Source organism: Maniola jurtina, chromosome 5 (assembly GCF_905333055.1).
Source record: "Maniola jurtina chromosome 5, ilManJurt1.1, whole genome shotgun sequence".
Classification (NCBI taxonomy): domain Eukaryota; kingdom Metazoa; phylum Arthropoda; class Insecta; order Lepidoptera; family Nymphalidae; genus Maniola; species Maniola jurtina.
Window position 1 is genome coordinate 3,575,805 of NC_060033.1, and position 20,215 is coordinate 3,596,019.

The 20,215-nt window shown below is 36.9% G+C and overlaps 1 protein-coding gene across 1 annotated transcript; it reads right to left on the reverse strand.

Moving 5' to 3' along the window:
• Positions 1-16,068: 16,068 nt before the first annotated feature.
• Positions 16,069-19,423, reverse strand: LOC123865043. The gene is made up of 2 exons (XM_045905866.1): positions 19,152-19,423; positions 16,069-18,886 (listed from the first exon to the last, which is right to left on the reverse strand). The coding sequence occupies exon 2, from the start codon at positions 18,884-18,886 to the stop codon at positions 16,094-16,096; it is 2,793 nt and encodes a 930-aa protein (XP_045761822.1). The 5' UTR covers positions 19,152-19,423; the 3' UTR covers positions 16,069-16,093.
• Positions 19,424-20,215: the final 792 nt, after the last annotated feature.

A 20,215-nucleotide genomic window follows, 5' to 3' on the forward strand; every position in this document is an offset into this window, starting at 1 on the left:
CAACTAACAAGAAAAAAAAATCCTTTGGAATCATTAAAAAATATCACAGAAAAAAAATTGTAATTCTTAATCTTACTTAAAAGTAGGTATTAAATATTTATGTTGATAGAAAAAATATCAATTAAATAAGATAAATGAGGTATATAAAATGAGCAAAGACCTCTTTGCACAGAGTGCAGGCAGCGTGAACTAGTACATATACTATATAGGTATCATTTGTTTGTGGTAACTGCGGCTTTACTTCCATCTTTAAAAAAGAAACAAAAGCAAAAGAAAAAGGCGGTTTTACAATAAAATTATTTGTATTCCACAATCGAACTCAAACATCAGATTGTAAAAGTTTTCCTGTTGAAGTAAACTTGGGTTTTATTAAGTTCGTATTGAGGCAAACAACTATTTTTCAGGCTTCAGTAAATTCATCCGCTAATACGAGAGGTTTAAGCCTGAAATATACAAAATACGCAACGGGACGTGTCCAACACGGAAAGCCGGTGTTGAAGATGTAATACAAGGACAAGTGTAAATTAAAAATTTATAACACCCCCGACAAGTGAAGGTTGCAGTAACTAGAAAAGAGCTGATAACTTTCAAACGGCTGAACCAATTTTCTTGGATTATAGCTAAGAACACTCTCGATCAAAGCCACCTTTCAAACAAAAAAAAATTAAATTAAAATCGGTTCACTCGTTTAGGTGCTACGATGCCACAGACAGATACACAGATACACAGATACACACATACACATGTCAAACTTATAACACCCCTCTTTTTGGGTCGGGGGTTAAAAATATTGAAAGACATTCACACTCCAACGGCGGTGCTCTTACGGTCTTCTTTGCGTACTGTAGTGCAGGCTTAGTTGTCACTTTTCCACGCTTACTGAGATTAACTAAAAACGAGTGGACCCACCAAATCCTCTTTAGTCGGGGCTACCTAATTATCGCACCACTCACGTCCCCATCCCTATATTGCCTAAGCGACAAGATTTGCGATAAATTCAGACTACATACGACTTTTCCTATTTTTAAATACCGTTACTATAGAGAAGGTTTTTGTTAGATATTATAATAAAGTAAAACAGTAGTAATAAGATGACGGCCAACCTCCAATAGTGAAGAGGCACGAGAAGTAAAATCATAACGCTGGTTTTGACTGTAGTACGACTTGCTTCAAACGGAGTCACAACACAAAAACGTACGTGTAACTACACATGCATTTAGTGTGACGCTTTGCCGTGCAGATGCCATCACTTCGGACTGCCGGCGCGCGCTGTGTTTGCTTGAGGCTTTATTTGTAGGAAAAATTCCTCGAGATACAAACTTAGAGACGTGCCGGTTGAGGCCCGCTTGAATTTTATTTGATTCGATTCTATTCGAAAGGTTTATTCCTCACGTACATGTACGTATTTTGAAAACATGTCGGTCGGAGAAAGGATGAGATTATTATTTTTTCCCGATACGTTCCCGTGCAAATAAAGTAAGTATATTTAGGAATGGAATAGGTATTTGGCTGCTATGTCTATGGTTTAAGACATAGGATACGACGTGTTCCGCTATTTTATATCACCAAGACCAACAGATAGAAGCCTAACAAGGGCACTTAAATACCTTATGATTACTAAAGACTTAGGTACGCAACTTTTGTTAATTTACCGTAATAAAAAGCGTCATGTCCATACTAATCCATCAGTAAGTTCGCTTCCATACTAGACTGCATCGAGACGTCTTATCACCAGGTGACATTGCAGTCAAAGCTAACTTGTATTTAAAAAAAGGATGATACCATATCGTGGCGCAATGCATCACACTTCACACTTCACACTAATATTATAAAGGCGAAAGTTTGTGTGTATGTGTGTGTATGTTTGAGATAGATAATATCCTGGATTAGCACATAGGCTATTTTTTATCCCGGAAAATCAAAAAGCTCCCACGGGATTTCGAAAAACCTAAATCCACGCGGGCGAAGTCGCGGGCATCGGCTAGTGCTCTAATAATGTCAACTGTCTGCATATCACAGACACTATGCACTCGTTCTATATGCTGTACAACTTCTTGAAAACCAAAAGGGCGATGAATAAAATATGTGAATAGAGCGAAACTCTACCTGTTTCAGGTTTTATTGTGCGCCAGGTGTATATTGCATTGTCACTTACCTACTGTTTCAAGTTTTTTTCTTTTCTTCTTCCCCTTTCTTTTTCTTTCCTTTATTTGCTTGTTGTCGGAAGGTTGTCGGTATCTAACCAGATAAATAAAAATTAGTAGCTACATAAAGATTGCTGTTTACAATATAAAACTAATATTTTTATGAACAACTCACGCTTGACAAAAAAATTGTTTTCATATAAAAGAGCAAATCGTTCCTCAGACGCTTTTCCTGTATCTTCTATGGTTTCAGATTTCCCCATACTGTCCAAGTTAAAAAAACACACTGTATATGCATGTATGTGTGTATGTTTGTTACTCCTTCACGCAAAAACTACAGGAAATAATTTGGCTGAAATTTGAAAACAAGATAAATTATACCCTGGATTAGCACATAGGCTACCCGGACTTTTTATCCCGGAAAATCAAACAGTTCCCACGGGATTTTTAAAAACCTACATCCAAGCAAACGAAGTCGCGGGCACCAGTTAGTAATAAATAATTCTATCAAATTATTTCTTGTCTACGAACAGATTTTTTTTCCATTACCCTGAGTCAGTAGGTATCTTACCCTTTTCCAAAGCCAAAATGGATTTTGACGGCATATCTTTGCCGGTAAGATCGTAATCAGCTAAGGCCAAAACCTTCTACCAGACTAGACTTGGATCACCTAGAATATCTAAAATTCCCAAATTGGCGCCGCTGGGAATCAAACCTAATATCTATCACGCAGGTATGCGACCACAGCGCTTATCAATGCGCCATAGGGGTCGTTAAAATAATATGAATCCATCTCTATTCCAATTAACTCTGCGAATTGCATAATAACAGAGCTCTATGCAATTCAATCCATTTGCGATTCTATCCAATTACAAAATCCGGATTTTTCATTCAGCTTACAGTGAATTGAATTCCGTGACATTCATGAAGTCTGATTAGTATCTCACTAAACCAAAACAAAACTGAATTTCTACTGCAATGACAATCATCTAGTTATATGAATTGTGTAAAATAGGCATTCATCTTTCATACAACTCGTCTAAGTTATTACTGTTTAAAACACCGTACTTGACAGCCAGGCTGATCCTTTGCGCAAAAAGGAGCCAGCCCTTCTGTTATTCCTTTAAATTCAAATCAATTTTGAACAATAAATTAACAGTTGATCGAGCCATCCGCTTTTTTAGCCATGTTTTTATATACTGTCCCATCGACTGTCTTTAATTTGCTTGGACGCGTTATAAGTACCTACTTGTAGAATTTTGGTAGGGTTTTCAGTGACTAGTTTTTTTTTTGTAGTAGGTAGGATATTATGCGTAAAAGTGATTATTTTCAGAAGCTGCAAAAAGAAATATTAGTGTCTAATAAAGATGAATATTATGTATAACCTTGCGTTTATTTAATTAAATATATATACCTTCAATTCTATTCATTTCAACGGGTTTAAAAAAAATTGAAATAAAAAACCAGGTCTAGAATTTTCGGTCCCTAAGACCTACGACGCGAGTATTCACGTGGGAATATAAAGGTTAAAATATCATGAGTAGAATTAGCAGCATAATAATCTATTCCACGAGTATGTTATTTGGAGAAACATTTCTCTCAGATAATTTAATGAGTCTGCCTAGATTTTAGACTCGAGTCAACATAAGGGCAAAAGTCTCGTACACGCAGTCTCAAGTCATGGTTGCCGCGAGGCGCCGCTTCACTGGATTTTGCAAAGTGTTGGGCCACAAAATTCGGGTTATTACTTTGTTTTCAAAGTTTATCAAAATAAATTAGAAATTGAAACAGAACTTATTTTTGCGCTTTTGCATACAACACGTGCAATTAAAAAATGGGGCAAAGAATGCAATACAGTCGTAGTTAACTACTATATTATAGGTTCAGATATCAAATCGTGCAAAAAATTGTTGAATTTTTTATATTTTTATCTATGTTCTAAACATGTGCAGTACAAAATCAACCGCTATTCTCTATCCTAATGTTTTAGGGGGGTAGGTATTGGCGCCGATTCTGTAGTCTTTCTTCAAACTAAATTTAGAGTATCTGCATCCTTATCCTTTTAATATTGCTAAAAAAGGAGGGCACATGAATTTTAAATATTTTAAACTTTAAATTTTAGTGTACGCTATAAATTTATACATTAGGCTCGCGATTGACAATTAAATTCAATCGCTAGTAAAAAAAACGTAGCCTATGTCATCCAGACCATAAAAAATTGATTGACACTTTGTTTATCAAAATCGGGCCAGTAGTTTAGGTGTTACGGTGGAACATAAATAGGTAAATACAAAGAAACATACATACATAGACTGCTAAAACCATAACCCTTCTGGTTGACTTTGCCGTAGTCGGGTAAAAAGACGAACGCGCTCGTCTCATGGCTTCGTATTTATAAATTAGCGTATACTGAAAGTAAGCTCACAGCTTGTCGCTGTAATTCCTTTGTGGCGTGTTCTGCAAATCTTGCTGATTGCGATGCTCTTACATTCGAAGACAGTAAGTACAACGTAAATACATATAGTGAGACAACGCCTTGATGTTTGCGGACGAGCTGGCTTACGGTCGTAGGGTGTAAACATAAAGTGGCGATGCGATGTCGCATCGTCGTAGAACACGAGCTTGGCCAAAGCATCGCAAAACTAACCAATTGATTCGCGTCGCGTATTTTTTGTTTTCAGGGTTCCGTATCCGAAGGATGCCAACAAGACACTAATAATAAAGAATGCGCGACGCGAAACCATTGGCAAGTTCTCCCACACTTCACTTTAACGTTTGAGAACATTATGAAGAATTCTCAGGCATACAAGTATCCTAGCGATGTTTTCAGTGATATTTAATTGTTTAAAACACAGATAACTCCGAAAAGTTAAAGCTGCGTGCTCGGGATCGAAGCCCCAACCTCCCGAATATACAGCTAAGGTCTATACCACTCGCAATTTTCTTATCTAATTATTATTTATTATTACGAAAACTCTTTTAAAATTGTGATGATCACTTTGATATTCAGGAGTAGATTTTATTAATATGACATAATTATTAATGATTTATCAGATTAAGGCGTCAGGCATTCATAAACTCACTCTAGACATTACAAATTATATATTCATTCACAATAATAACATGGTTATCGATGTTCTTCAAGGTATGAGATTAAAGCGATTTTTGTAACTCTTTATCTTCATCCTCAAGTATAATATCATGAAGGTCTACGGGACACAAAATTATTAAATTATTTTTCACTTGAAAAAAATTGATATTAATTGTTTTTACAATTCGTATTTTAAGGAGTTTTTTTTCTTTTGTAATATGTCACCCATAAGGCATCTACATTTATTAAATTACCTACTTTCGTAAGGCCTTCTTGTACAGCTGTAACTAGTTTTTTGTATGCTTATCGTTTATGCATTTACTCGCTTCTGCTTATGACTTGTGTACTATACATGTGACAAGTATAATTGAGTTGTTCCAGCGTACCGATAGACTGCTTTAATGCGAAGCGGTGATACATATTAATTTGCTTTGTTAGTAATTAAGTTTCGAGACGGTTCCCCATTATTTGACGCTTGGTGATGTTTGTATTTATAATTACTATTCAATTTTACTTACGTACGAACTTAGAGTGATTGTTGGTTGTTGTTGTAAATGGAACAACAAACTATGCGGTGTTGGTTCAAGATGTTGGGTTCCGCACGCTGCTTTGCATGCCAGTAGATTCAAGTTTGACGACTTACTACGAAAATGTCGTATCCTAAATTAGGTCATCGGAAATCAGTTCCGAAACAATAGGAAAAGAGAATTTATAATTAAATGAGTATTGTATAAATAAAACTGTTTAAAAAGTCTGAAATTCACGGAAATTCCACGTTGTTCTAATTTTCTTTGGGAATTTAAGCCAAATCTAATTTACAGAATTTAGAATTAGAATAGAAAAGTAGCTGGACAACTAAGCATTTTCAATGAAGCTGAGGGAGCATAATACTCTTTGTTATAATCCCGACTTTATGATCTTAACAATAAGAATCAAAGTTGCTAATTTAGTTTTTGGTGAAGGAAATTATATTTTTTTCATTTGGTAGTGGTAAGTCTAAATTTTTATTCAAAAAACACTTCTTTAGAATTTCAATGTAAGGTCGCTCGGGGTTATTGTAAGCTAAATTCAGCATTCAGTTGCTTTGACATAAAAAAAAATAGGTTAAGGTATATTATATTAGTTCTTTAAATGTGGGATATTTTGAAGCGTTTCTCATCCTCATATTTTGTGTAAACACAACTTCAAAAAGACTTTTTATAAACAATATATTTGGGAAATACTGGAGGTTGTACGTACTAGTTACAAATACCCCGTTTTTGGGGCTATTGTAGCAATTCACAATTACAGCCAAATTTAAAAAGTCTCTGCTTAACCGACACCAAAATATTGTCAAAAATTATAAAAATGAATTAATTTTGTACCTTCAGGTTCTATAAATAAGAATCAAAGTGCAAAAATAAAAGTTTTAATCATATTTGGGGCAATTGTAGCTATTCAGGTTCAATTTAGTGATGTGAAATTGACTATCGACAAGTTTATTTATAGTAATAATTTATCAAATTAATCTTTTCAAAAGTCAAAGCACATTTTTATAAAACAAAATAAAGTCTTCTTCATCTGGATAAGAAATTCTATAATATTATAAATATAAATGTATGACGGTTAAACTCACTCGTTTGTTCCTTTTTCAATGGGCTTCTACTCGTGACGCGCTACCAGATGACTGCAAAACGCGCTGGCTACGATACGTGAGGCATGCTGTGAGAGCAGCTGAAGTTGGAGGGAAGGTGACTCAAGATCATCTTCTGACGGTTCCTGCAGATCTTCGTCACTGGTACTGTCACCGTAGTCCAGGAACACGGAACTAATGGATTCCTGTTCCAAGGATGATGGCGTTGTCTTAGCGTAAAATAGTGGTTTCCACGCTGAGGGCAGCATCTATTGTCACGATTGAAACCATACAGTGTGGAAACCACTTTTTAATACTAAGACAACACCATCATCCTTGGAATAGGATACTTACAAATAGTTCTGCACACCTGCACTACGGTGACGGTGCCTGCACGAAGATCTGCAGGAACAGTCGCAAGATGATCTGGAGCTACCAAACCCATAACCTTAGCCCCCTTCATGGCGTGCCTTGCGTTTCACAACCCGCGTGGGTCGCAGAGTTTGATACTAGTCGTGCATGCTCCGGCAAACAATCCGTCATACATTTATGTTTATAATAAACTAGTGTTTTGCTCGGTGCGCGAGCTGCTAAAGCAGCTCGCGTGACGTGGTTAGGTTTATGAGTTATATTAAACCGATTTGTTTATTAAGATACACAATTCACCACAAAAACCCACAAAACGACACCCATATCAATTTTTTTCTTAAAAAGTGCATGTCCGCCATATTGGATTTCAAAATAAATGTCTTTATCGAAATCAGCACCCTGGAAAACTCTGAAAACGACATCCATATCAATTTTTGTAAAAACGGGGTAGTTGAGGTTAATAAAGTAGGGTGCGTGGGTGCGCGGACCACTAAAGTGGTCCGCGAGCATGCAGAGTTTGTTCCACCGAGTAGACCTTCGGACCCTGATCATCTTTTGCCACGAAACCACTCTTCCATCTATTATAGCCTCCGAGATAGACACCGACGAAATTTGTACGGCGGCCATTTTGTTTTTCCAAAATTTTCCACTTTTTCTATTAATCGTTTAGTACATTCTTCAAAGATTGCGAGTTTCAACGAAATCGGTTGGAAAACAAAAGAGTTGCAAAAATCACGTCGGTCGCCATCTTGTTTTTCTGAAATTTCATAATTTTCCCCTACTCATATCGCGCATCCGAACATATCTCCCAAATATCAATGTATCGTTTTCCGTCTCTTTCTAGGAGAATGAGACATTCATAATCGCCATACAAAATGTATGGAAAAATAAATTCCGCCATTTTGAATTTTTTTTCTATTCATCGAGTAGACCTTCGGATCTTGATTCTCTTTTGCCAAGAAACCACACTTCCATCTTTTATACCCTCCGAGCTGGACACCGGTGAAATTTGTATGGCGGCCATCTTTTCTTCGCCATTTTGAATTTTTTTTCAGCTTTTTGGCAATTGGATGACGTCATGAATGACATTTGCTCGAGCACCCCCCACCTATCTTCAATACCTTAAGCGGACCCTTCACCCGTCTCCGATATCCTCAATCATCAGCTTTCTCCATAATTTTGGCTTACTAAGTTTTTGTTTTCTATATAACACCATCAGTGAAAAAAAAATTTTTCATACAAAATTTTACAGGAGTTTCTTAGTTGAAAATCTCGAAAATCTCCCCAAAACTGGCAACACCGGTTGCATATCTCCATACTGCCAGCCGAGATACACAATCGATTCATACATACTGACTTTCCAAAATGTTGCCAACTGCCTCAAAAACGTGATCAAAATTTCGAAAAATTAAAAAAAATACAAAATGGCCGCCAACTCGTTTCACAGAAAGATTTTACACGGTTTCATAATTTTCCTATTAACTACAGGATATACCGCGCCCGATGACGTTTCAATCTTTCCTCTCGCTCGTACCCACGCGAAAGGGGATACCGTGAAAAAGACCGTGTCGAAAATCACTTTTACTTTGATAAATTCCAGTGTTGCCAGTCTCCGGTGACAAAAATACCCAAATGTCATTTGTACGAGCAAAACACGTAATCACTCATACTCGGATTTTGCTAAAAGTGCGTATTTCGATTTTTTACAATTTCCCGAAAATCTTGAAATTTCCCTAAAAATGGGGTAATTTTTTCCCACCGATCTATACCTCGAGCCTATACGTACAACCGCTTCATAGAAGCCGAATCGCTCCGATGTTGCCAACTTTGAGATATTTAACTTTTAAAATTGCGTTTTTTCGTACCTCGAACAAAACGGCCGCCATGACAGCCGCCATCTTGAATTTTTAAAAACCACTCCCGTTCTGTCAAAATACAGGATAATCGTGGGAGAACCCAAGAAAAATAATTATCCTCGATTACCCCGTTTCGGATCTGTGGCGCCGCGGTTTGGGGTCGAAAAATGAAAATTTTGAAAACGCTACGGCTCGGCCGCCATCTTGTTTTTCCAATTTTTTCTACCTTTTCTATTAACCGTTTACTACTTTCCTAAATAGTTGCGAGTTTAAACAAAATCGGTTGGAAAACAACGGAGCTGCAAAAATCACGTCGGCCGCCATCTTGTTTTTCCGAAATGTCATAATTTTTCCCCAGAGGGTTCCCGAATCCGAACACAACTCCCCCACATCACTATATCATTTTCCTTCTCTTTCTAGGAGAACAATTATGTCAATGAGTGAGTCAGTGAGTGGTAATCGAGCTATATATAGTATAAACTAGTGTTTTGCTCGGTGCGCGAGCTGCTAAAGCAGCTCGCGTGACGTGGTTGGGTTAACTTTATTAAACTGAACCAAATTTATTTATTAAGATATTCACCACGAAAACCCATAAAACGACACCCATATCAATTTTTTTCTTAAAAAGTGCATGTCCGCCATCTTGGATTTCAAAATCAATGTCGTTATCAAAATCAGCACCCTGGAAAACCCTGAAAACGATATCCATATTATTTTTTGTAAATTAGGATAATAATTTAGTAGGGTGCGTGGGTGCGCGGACCACTAAAGTGGTCCGTGAGCATGCAGAGTTTGTTCCATTGAGTAGACCTTCGGAACCTGATCATCTTTTGCCAAGAAACCACTTTTCCATCTTTTATACCCTCCGAGATGGACACCGACGAAGTTTGTGTGGCGGCCATCTTGTTTTTCCAAATTTTTCCACTTTTTCTATTAATCGTTTACTACATTCTTCAAAGATTGCGAGTTTCAACGAAATCGGTTGAAAAACAAAAGAGTTGCAAAAATCACTTAGGCCGCCATCTTGTTTTTCTGAAATGTCATAATTTTTCCCGACTCCCATCTTGCACCCGAACATATCTCCCGAACATCATCGTATCGTTTTCTGTCTTTTTCTAGGAGAATGAGACATTCGATATTCGCCATACAAAATGTATGGAAAAAAAAATTCCGCCATTTTGGATTTTTTTTCTATTCATCGAGTAGACCTTCGGATCCTGATCATCTCTTGCCAAGAAACCTCACTTCCATCTTTTATACCCTCCGAGCTGGACACCGGCGAAATTTGTATGGCGGCCATCTTTTCTTCGCCATTTTGAATTTTTTTTCAGCTTTTTGGCAATTGGATGACGTCATGAATGACATTTGCTCGAGCACCCCCCACCTATCTTCAATACCTTAAGCGGGCCCTTCACCCGTCTCCGACATCCTCAATCATCAGCTCTTTCCATAATTTTGGCTTACTAAGTTTTTGTTTTCTATACGACACCATCAGTGAAAAAAAAATTTTTCATACAAAATTTTACAGGAGTTTCTTAGTTGAAAATCTCGAAAATCTCCCCAAAAGTGGCAACACTGTTTCTATATTTCGATATTGCCGGCTGAGTCACACAATCGATTCATACATATTGACTTTCCAAAATGTTGCCAACTGCCTCAAAAACGTGATCAAAATTTCGAAAAATTAAAAAAAATACAAAATGGCCGCCAACTCGTTTCACAGAAAGATTTTACATGGTTTCATAATTTTCCTATTAACTACAGGATATACTGCTCCCGATGACGTTTCAATCTTTCCTCTCGCTCGCACCCACACGAAAGGGGATACCGTGAAAAAGACCGTGTCGAAAATCACTTTTTCTTTGATAAATTTCAGTGTTGCCAGTCTCCGGTGACAAAAATACCCAAATGTCATTTGTACGAGCAAAACACATAATCACTCATACTCGGATTTTGCTAAAAGTGCGTATTTCTATTTTTTACAATTTCCCGAAAATCTTGAAATTTCCCTAAAAATGGGGTAATTTTTTCCCACCAATCTATACCTCGAATCAATACGTACAACCGCTTCATAGAAGCCGAATCGCTCCGATGTTGCCAACTTTGAGATATTTAACTTTTAAAATTGCGTTTTTTCGTACCTCGAACAAAACGGCCGCCATGACAGCCGCCATCTTGAAATTTTTAAAACCACTCCCGTTCTGTCAAAATACAGGATAATCGTGGGCGAAACACGAAAAAATAGTTATCCTCGACTACCCCGTCTTGGATCTGTGGCGCCGCGGTTCGGGGTCGAAAATTCAAATTTTTCCAAACGCTACGGTTCGGCCGCCATCTTGTTTTTCCAATTTTTTTCACATTTTCTATTAACCGTTTACTACTTTCTTAAAAGATTGTAAAATTTCATGAAATCGGTTGGAAAACAACGGAGCTGCAAAAATCACGTCGGCCGCCATCTTGTTTTTCCGAAAAGTCATAATTTTTCCCCAGAGGGTTCCCGAATCCAAACACATCTCCCCTACATCACTATATCATTTTCCTTCTCTTTCTAGGAGAACAATTATGTCAATGAGTCAGTGAGTCAGTCAGTGGTAATTGAGCTATATATAGTATAACTAGTGTTTTGCTCGGTGCGCGAGCTGCTAAAGCAGCTCGCGTGACGTGGTAAGGTTAATTTTATTATATAAAACTAAATTGATTTATTAAGATACAAAATTCACCCCGAAAACACCATAAAACGGCACCCACATCGATTTTTTTCTTAAAAAATGCATGTCCGCCATCTTGGATTTCAAAATAAATGTCGTTATCAAAATCAGCACCCTGGAAAACTCTGAAAACGACATCCATATCATTTTTTGTAAAAACGGGGTAGTTGAGGTTAATAAAGTAGGGTGCGTGGGTGCGCGGACCACTAAAGTGGTCCGCGAGCATGCAGAGTTTGTTCCACCGAGTAGACCTTCGGACCCTGATCATCTTTTGCCAAGAAACCACTCTTCCATCTTTTATAGCCTCCGAGATAGACACCGACGAAATTTGTACGGCGGCCATCTTGTTTTTCCAAAATTTTCCACTTTTTCTATTAATTGTTTACTACATTCTTCAAAGATTGCGAGTTTCAACGAAATCGGTTGGAAAACAAAAGAGTTGCAAAAATCACGTCGGTCGCCATCTTGTTTTTCTGAAATGTCATAATTTTTCCCTACTCATATCGCGCACCCGAACATATCTCCCATACATCAATGTATCGTTTTCTGTCTCTTTCTAGGAGAATGAGGTATTCAATATTCACCATACAAAATGTATGGAAAATTAAATTCCGCCATTTTGAATTTTTTTTCTATTCATCGAGTAAACCTTTGGATCCTGATCCTCTTTTGCCACGAAACCGCACCTCTATCTTTTATACCCTCCGAGCTGGACGCCGGCGAAATTTGTATGGCGGCCATCTTTTTTTCGCCATTTTGAATTTTTTTTCAGCTTTTTGGCAATTGGATGACGTCAAGAATGACATTTGCTCGAGCACCCCCCACCTATCTTCAATACCTTAAGCGGACCCTTCACCCGTCTCCGAAATCCTCAATCATCAGCTGTCTCCATAATTTTGGCTTACTAACTTTTTGTTTTCTATACGACACCATCAGTGAAAAAAAAAATTTTCATACAAAATTTTACAGGAGTTTCTTAGTTGAAAATCTCGAAAATCTCCCCAAAACTGGCAACACCGGTTGCATATCTCTATACTGCCAGCCGAGATACACAATCGATTCATACATATTGACTTTCCAAAATGTTGCCAACTGCCTCAAAAACTTGATCAAAATTTCGAAAAGTTAAAAAAAATACAAAATGGCCGCCAGCTCGTTTCACAGAAAGATTTTACACGGTTTCATAATTTTCCTATTAACTACAGGATATACCGCTCCCGATGACGTTTCAATCTTGCCTCTCGCTCGCACCCACGCGAAAGGGGATACCGTGAAAAAGACCGTGTCGAAAATCACTTTTACTTTGATAAATTCCAGTGTTGCCAGTCTCTGGTAACAAAAGTATCTAAATGTCATTTGCACGAGCAAAACACATAATCGCTCATACTCGGATTTTGCGAAAAGTCCGTATTTCGATTTTTTACAATTTCCCGAAAATCTTGAAATTTCCCTAAAAATGGGGTAATTTTTTTCCTCCAATCTATACCTCGAGCCTATACGTACAATCGCTTCATGGAAACCAAAACGGTCCGATGTTGCCAACTTTGAGATATTTAACTTTTAAAATTGCGTTTTTTCGTACCTCTAACATAATGGCCGCCACGACAGCCGCCATCTTGAATTTTTAAAAATTACTCCCATTTTGTCAAAATAGAGGATAATCGTCGGCGAAACCAAAAAAAAATATTATCCTCGATTACCCCGTCTCGGATCTGTGGCGCCGCGGTTCGGGGTCGAAAAATCAAAATTTTGAAAACGCTACGGTTCGGCCGCCATCTTGTTTTTTCAATTTTTTCGACATTTCCCATTAATCGTTTACTATTTTCTTCAAAGATTGCAAAATTCAACGAAATCGGTTGGAAAACAACGGAGCTGCAAAAATCACATCGGCCGCCATCTTGTTTTTCCGAAATGTCATAATTTTTCCCCAGAGGTTTCCCGAATCCGAACACATCTTCCCTACATCATTATATCATTTTCCGTCTCTTTCTAGGAGAACAATTATGTCAATGAGTGAGTGAGTCAGTGAGTGGTAATTGAGCTATATATAGTATAACTAGTGTTTTGCTCGGTGCGCGAGCTGCTAAAGCAGCTCGCGTGACGTGGTTGGGTTAACTTTATTATACTAAACCAAATTTATTTATTAAGATACACAATTCACCCCAAAAAACCCACAAAACGACACCCATATAAATTTTTTCTTAAAAAGTGCATGTCCATCATCTTGGATTTTAAAATAAATGTCGTTATCAAAATTAGCACCCTGGAAAACCCTGAAAACGACATCCATATTATTTTTTGTAAAAACGGGGTAGTTAGGGTTAATAAAGTAGGGTGCGTGGGTACGCGGACCACTAAAGTGGTCCGCGAGCATGCAGAGATTATTTCACCGATAGACATTCAGATCCTGATCATCTTTTGCCAATAAACCACTCTTCCATCTTTTATAGCCTCCGAGATAGACACCGACGAAATTTGTACGGCGGCCATCTTGTTTTTCCAAAAAATTCCACTTTTTCTATCAATCGTTTACTACTTTCTTCAAAGATTGTGAGTTTCAACGAAATCGGTTGGAAAACAAAAGAGTTGCAAAAATCACGTCGGTCGCCATCTTGTTTTTCTGAAATGTCATAATTTTTCCCTACTTGCTTCCACCAGCCAAACACATCTGTCCTACATTATCGTATCGTTTTCCGTCTCTTTCTAGGAGAATGAGACATTCAATATTCGCCATACATTTTCTATGGGGAAAAAAAATCCGCCATTTTGAATTTTTTTTCTATTCATCGAGTAGACCTTCGGACCCTGATCATCTCTTGCCAAGAAACCACACTTCCATCTTTTATACCCTCCGAGCTGGACACCGGCGAAATTTGTATGGCGGCCATCTTTTCTTCGCCATTTTGAATTTTTTTCCAGCTTTTTGGCAATTGGATGACGTCATGAATGACATTTGCTCGAGCACCCCCCGCCTATCTTCAATACCTTAAGCGGGCCCTTCACCCGTCTCCGAAACCCTCAATCATCAGCTCTCTCCATAATTTTGGCTTACTAAAATTTTATTTTCTATCTGACACCATCAGTAAAAAAAAAAATTTCATACAAAATTTTACAGGAGTTTCTTAGTTGAAAATCTCGAAAATCTCTCCAAAAGTGGCAGCACCGGTTGCATATCTCCATACTGCCAGCCGAGATACACAATCGATTCATACATACTGACTTTCCAAAATGTTGCCAACTGCCTCAAAAACGTGGTCAAAATATCGAAAAATAAAAAAAAATACAAAATGGCCGCCAACTCGTTTCACAGAAAGATTTTACACGGTTTCATAATTTTCCTATTAACTACAGGATATACCGCGCCCGATGACGTTTCAATCTTTCCTCTCGCTCGCACCCACACGAAAGGGGATACCGTGAAAAAGACCGTGTCGAAAATCACTTTTACTTTGATAAATTCCAGTGTTGCCAGTCTCCGGTGACAAAAATACCCAAATGTCATTTGTACGAGCAAAACACGTAATCACTCATACTCGGATTTTGCTAAAAGTGCGTATTTCGATTTTTTACAATTTCCCGAAAATCTTGAAATTTCCCTAAAAATGGGGTAATTTTTTTCCTCCAATCTATACCTCGAGCCTATACGTATAATCGCTTGATAGAAGCCGAATCGCTCCGATGTTGCCAACTTTGAGATATTTAACTTTTAAAATTGCGTTTTTTCGTACCTCGAACAAAACGGCCGCCATGACAGTCGCCATCTTGAATTTTTAAAAACCACTCCCATTCTATCAAAATACAGGATAATCATGGGCGAAACAAAAAAAAAATAATTATCCTCGATCACCCCGTATCGGATCTGTGGCGCCGCGGTTCGGGGTCGAAAAATCAAAAATTTTAAAACGCTACGGCTCGGCCGCCATCTTGTTTTTCCAATTTTTTTCACATATTCTCTTAACCGTTTACTACATTCTTTGATAATTGCGAGTTTGAACGGAGTCCCTTAAAAAACAAAGGAGCTGCAAAAATCACATCGACCGCCATCTTGTTTTTCCGAAATGTCATAATTTTTCCCCAGAGGGTTTTGGAAACCAAACACAACTCCCCTACATCATTATATCATTTTCCGTCTCCTTCTAGGAGAACAATTATGTCAATGAGTCAGTGAGTGGTAATCGAGCTATATATAGTATAATATCACTTATATAAATGCTATAGTAATTATCAATATATCTAGTATTCAAATCACACAAATATTAAGCTTAATATTTTACTTATTAATTGAAAATCTAATTAAGTTTAATATTTTCCAACTAACAATCAAAATATACCAAATCATCATCGTCAAAGAAAGCAAAATCTGATTCTTGCTGATTCAAAGCTATTAATTGAACTGGTTTCACAATCATCTCTTCATCTATGGTATCAATATCCATTTTCTTTGGTTTCCTAAATATCGTGCTGTCATTCTTTCCGTGTTGGACATAAAAGGATACTTTATATTTGTTTCCTAGTTTAGAGATTATTTTTCCCACAAAATACTTTACTTTCTTCTTAAATATATATCTTACTATAATATCGTCATTTATACTATATGAAATAAAGGTGGTTTTTTCTGGTTCTTTACTACAACCTGCTGCAAAATAATCATCCGATATCGAGTTTTGGATTTTTTTATTGGGTGTATTAAAATTCTGCTTCCTGAGAATTGAATGAGAGTATTCTTCTATTGATTTAGGAGGATCGTATTTGTGGTAGACCAAAAATGGATGATTATCTGCTGTGTCCCTTACTTCTGACAACATGGTCACTTTAATGTTTCTTGGGTTTTCTTTAACCTGTTTCATATCCTTGCTTTCTGAAAGTTTTTTCTTAATCTCACCCAAACATATACCACCGTTAGCCTCATCATACCCATCTTGTATGTCTTGACCTCCTAAAACTCCCTTGGACTGTACATTTATCATAATTTCCGCATTGTTTTCTTTAATGCTATGACCTCTCACATATTGTTCGTCATCAATATTATTAACCATCATTTTCTTATTTGTTTGGCAACCAACCTGGCTACTTTCAAATTTCTCAAGATCTATTTGACTTATCATATTTGTCACTATCTGGTTTTCTTCGAGTTCTTTGTTTTCTATACATTCCATTATAATCACTTCATTTTCAAAATCAGATTGCAAATCCAAAAGATCCGAATCGCTATGTATACTCATTTCTATATCACTATTACTTGTTTCATCCTTATTTATTTTCTTTGTCTTTTTCTTGGATTTTTTATTTTCTTTGTTTTTTGTACTCCTTTTTCTTATGTTTCTAGTGGCAGTGGTATTAGAGTTTCTCTTTTTCTTATTCATGGATTTGGCAAGTTTCGTCTCTTTTTCCTTTTTTATTCTAGCAATAGCTTCTTTATGAGTAATTACTTCTGCACCTCTCCCGATTCTTTTCTTTTTTATATGTGTGTTTTGGTCTCCTCGAGAAATAGTTTGCAACACCAATTCTTCAAAAGTAACAGTAGTATTAATAGTAGGTTCTTCGATTTTATTGGGTTTATACTGGTTGACTATAGCACGAGTTGGCTCGATTGTGATTGAATTTTGTGAATTTGGTGTTCTTATTATTTCATCTTTTAAAATTTCAACTTTTTCTGTATAACAGTTTTCGTTTGAAATTTTTTGTGGTAATTGTAATTTGTAAATTCCGGGATTCTTTACAATTGCACAATGATTTGCGTTTTTCTCCTCTGTTTCTTTATCATCTGAGTTCTCTTTACTTTCTTCACTATTGTTTTCCAAGATTATACTTTCTTTCTGGTATGTTAAATCCTCTTTTGTTTTTTCTTTTTCATTATTTTTACCTAGGCTTACTTGTTCATTAGTATTTTCATTTGATTTCTTCTGATTTTTCCATCTTTTCAAAACTAATTGATCATATTTGTCCTGCGAAACTTGGTGGCGATCGATTGGCCATACACCTGCTTTACGAAATCCGTTAATTATAATGTCAGGCTCTAGTTCATTCCACACTTCGGTCATAATACGTGAGAATTCGCTTTTAGGGATTTTTTTGCCAATATTCTTCCTTTGCCATTGCACCAAATATTTGTCCCATCGGTCTTTCATAGATTTCATTGTACTGATATCGAGTGGTTGTAAGATGTGCGATGTATGAGGTGGTAGCTTGATTATAGTTATGTTGTTAGCTGCAGCTTTTTCAATAATATTTATGTCCAAGTGCGTAGAGTGGCCATCATAAATTATAAGCAAGGGCTCTTGTTTCGTACATAGTGTCGGGATGATAACGTTATCAAAATAGCTTTCAAAAACTGGCGTTTCCATCCAACCTTTACGGGTGGCTGCATACGTGGTATTATTTTCATCTTCATATAACCAAGTATTCCAGAGATAGGTTCCTTTAAATATAATTAAAGGTGGAATTTTCTCACCACATGCATTAGCTCCCAATAGCACGGTGATATTTTCACGTCCAGGTGTACTTGTCGTTCTTGTGCACGAATATCCCTGTACTCCTACGATTTTACTTTTTGATGGATCGAGACTGAAACTCGTTTCGTCGAGATTGTATATTCGACTTGGTACTACTCCTATTTTCACGATTGTCTCTTCCAACAAATCGTAAAATTTTTGGATTTCAAATGGATTGGCAGCTTTTTTACGAGCAATTTCGACTGCTCGGGGTTTTTTAAGGGAAAGCTTATTTCTTCTGGTAAACCCCACAAACCAGTCATCTCCAGGTAAACTATTTTTAAAAGTAGTGCTGATGTTGTTCCGAGTCACATATTGGCCTACTAGCCCAATAACTTCTCTTTTTGTCAAACCAAACCCACACTGCTCCATAGTATGTAGAACTCCAGCTATGTTTTTTTCAATAGACGCCGTGAATGTAGTTGGTCTACCACGATGATCATATTTCGCACCACGATGTCCCTTTACTCGGGCTAGTATAGTTGATCGAGGTACGCCAAATATTGCAGCAGCCTTGTATGTGCTCATTTCTTTTGTTTTGACCATTTCTACGGCTTTTTGGAGTGACTCTTGAGAATATGAATCATTAGTTTTTCGCTTATAGTGACGCACCATCTAAAACAAGCCTTCATTTAAATACAATTTTAACGTAAAATGTATCTTCATACCTATTTATCGACTTAAAATTTATCATCACTAATGATTCTCAACTTCATAGTCAAAATCAAGGGGTTATTGTAACTATCGATAAAGTTACTTTAACCCCTAGCTACAAAACTACAGGGGCTAATGTAGCTACAAGTTTATCTCCATAAAATGTATATAAAATGATAAAACAATTATGGAATATGAAAAAACAGTTTATTATGCTTCAACTTACCTTAAAATAAATTCACATCATCCACAGTTTTAATTTTAAAAAGCGAATTTGTAAATTACACGCACAACGTCAATCTAGCCAAATAACTGACGACTCTGAAAAAATGGCCGTATCGGTAAAGTAGTAATATTAGAGATGTCGTCATTGCGTAAGTTCGTAACCAAATAGTTTCTCTACTCTTTAATAGATGGCGTAAATCACATATAACGAAATAAAGGCCAAAAATATAGACAAAACACCATAGCCCCGAGAACACATTAACCCCGGTCGACCTTAATTGGCAAGCAGGTTTATTAAACTTTTCGGTAGATTTTTAAATTTTGTAGTAGGTATAGAGTTATTACTAACTACTACTACTACTAATGTTGATTTTTTTATGAATGATTTTATAATAAGAGCGCGAATCACACTAATATTATAAAGGCGAAAGTTTGTATGTGTGTGTGTGTGTGTGTGTGTGTGTGTGTGTGTGTGTGTGTGTGTGTGTGTGTGTGTATGTATGTTTGTTACTCCTTCACGCAAAAACTACTGGACGGATTTGGCTGAAATTCGGAATGGAGATAGATAATATCCTGGATTAGCACATAGGCTACTTTTTATCCCGAAAAATAAAAGAGTTCCCACGGGATTTCGAAAAACCTAAATCCACGCGGGCGAAGTCGCGGGCATCGGCTAGTATTAATATGAAATTAGATAGGAGAAACGAAAATATTTTGAAATCCCAGGAAAAGTGTGATGTATTTTGATTGTGGTGTTATTTATTATATTGTTTAAAAAACGCACATAACTTCGAAAAGTTAGAGGGTGCTGCGTGCCCGGTATCAAACCCCCGACCCCCGTAATAGGAAGCAGACGTATTAACCACTAGACTATCAGCGCTCTGTCTAACTTAGTAAGCGAATAACTAACTCCTGTTCAAGCAAGAAAAGTTCGCTTTTGTGTAAGACTGAAAGATAGGTTGAATTCACGATATATGAGGATTCTGCTTAGGTATTCTATTTCGAGAATTCACGAGATATGCGAGTCTCTGAATTATTACTGCGAGTGTTGTGTTAGTTTGGAAA

Coding starts and splice junctions, on each gene's coding strand:
- LOC123865043 (XM_045905866.1), bottom strand. CDS start 18,886: ATGGTGCGTCACTATAAGCGAAAAACTAATGATTCATATTCTCAAGAG.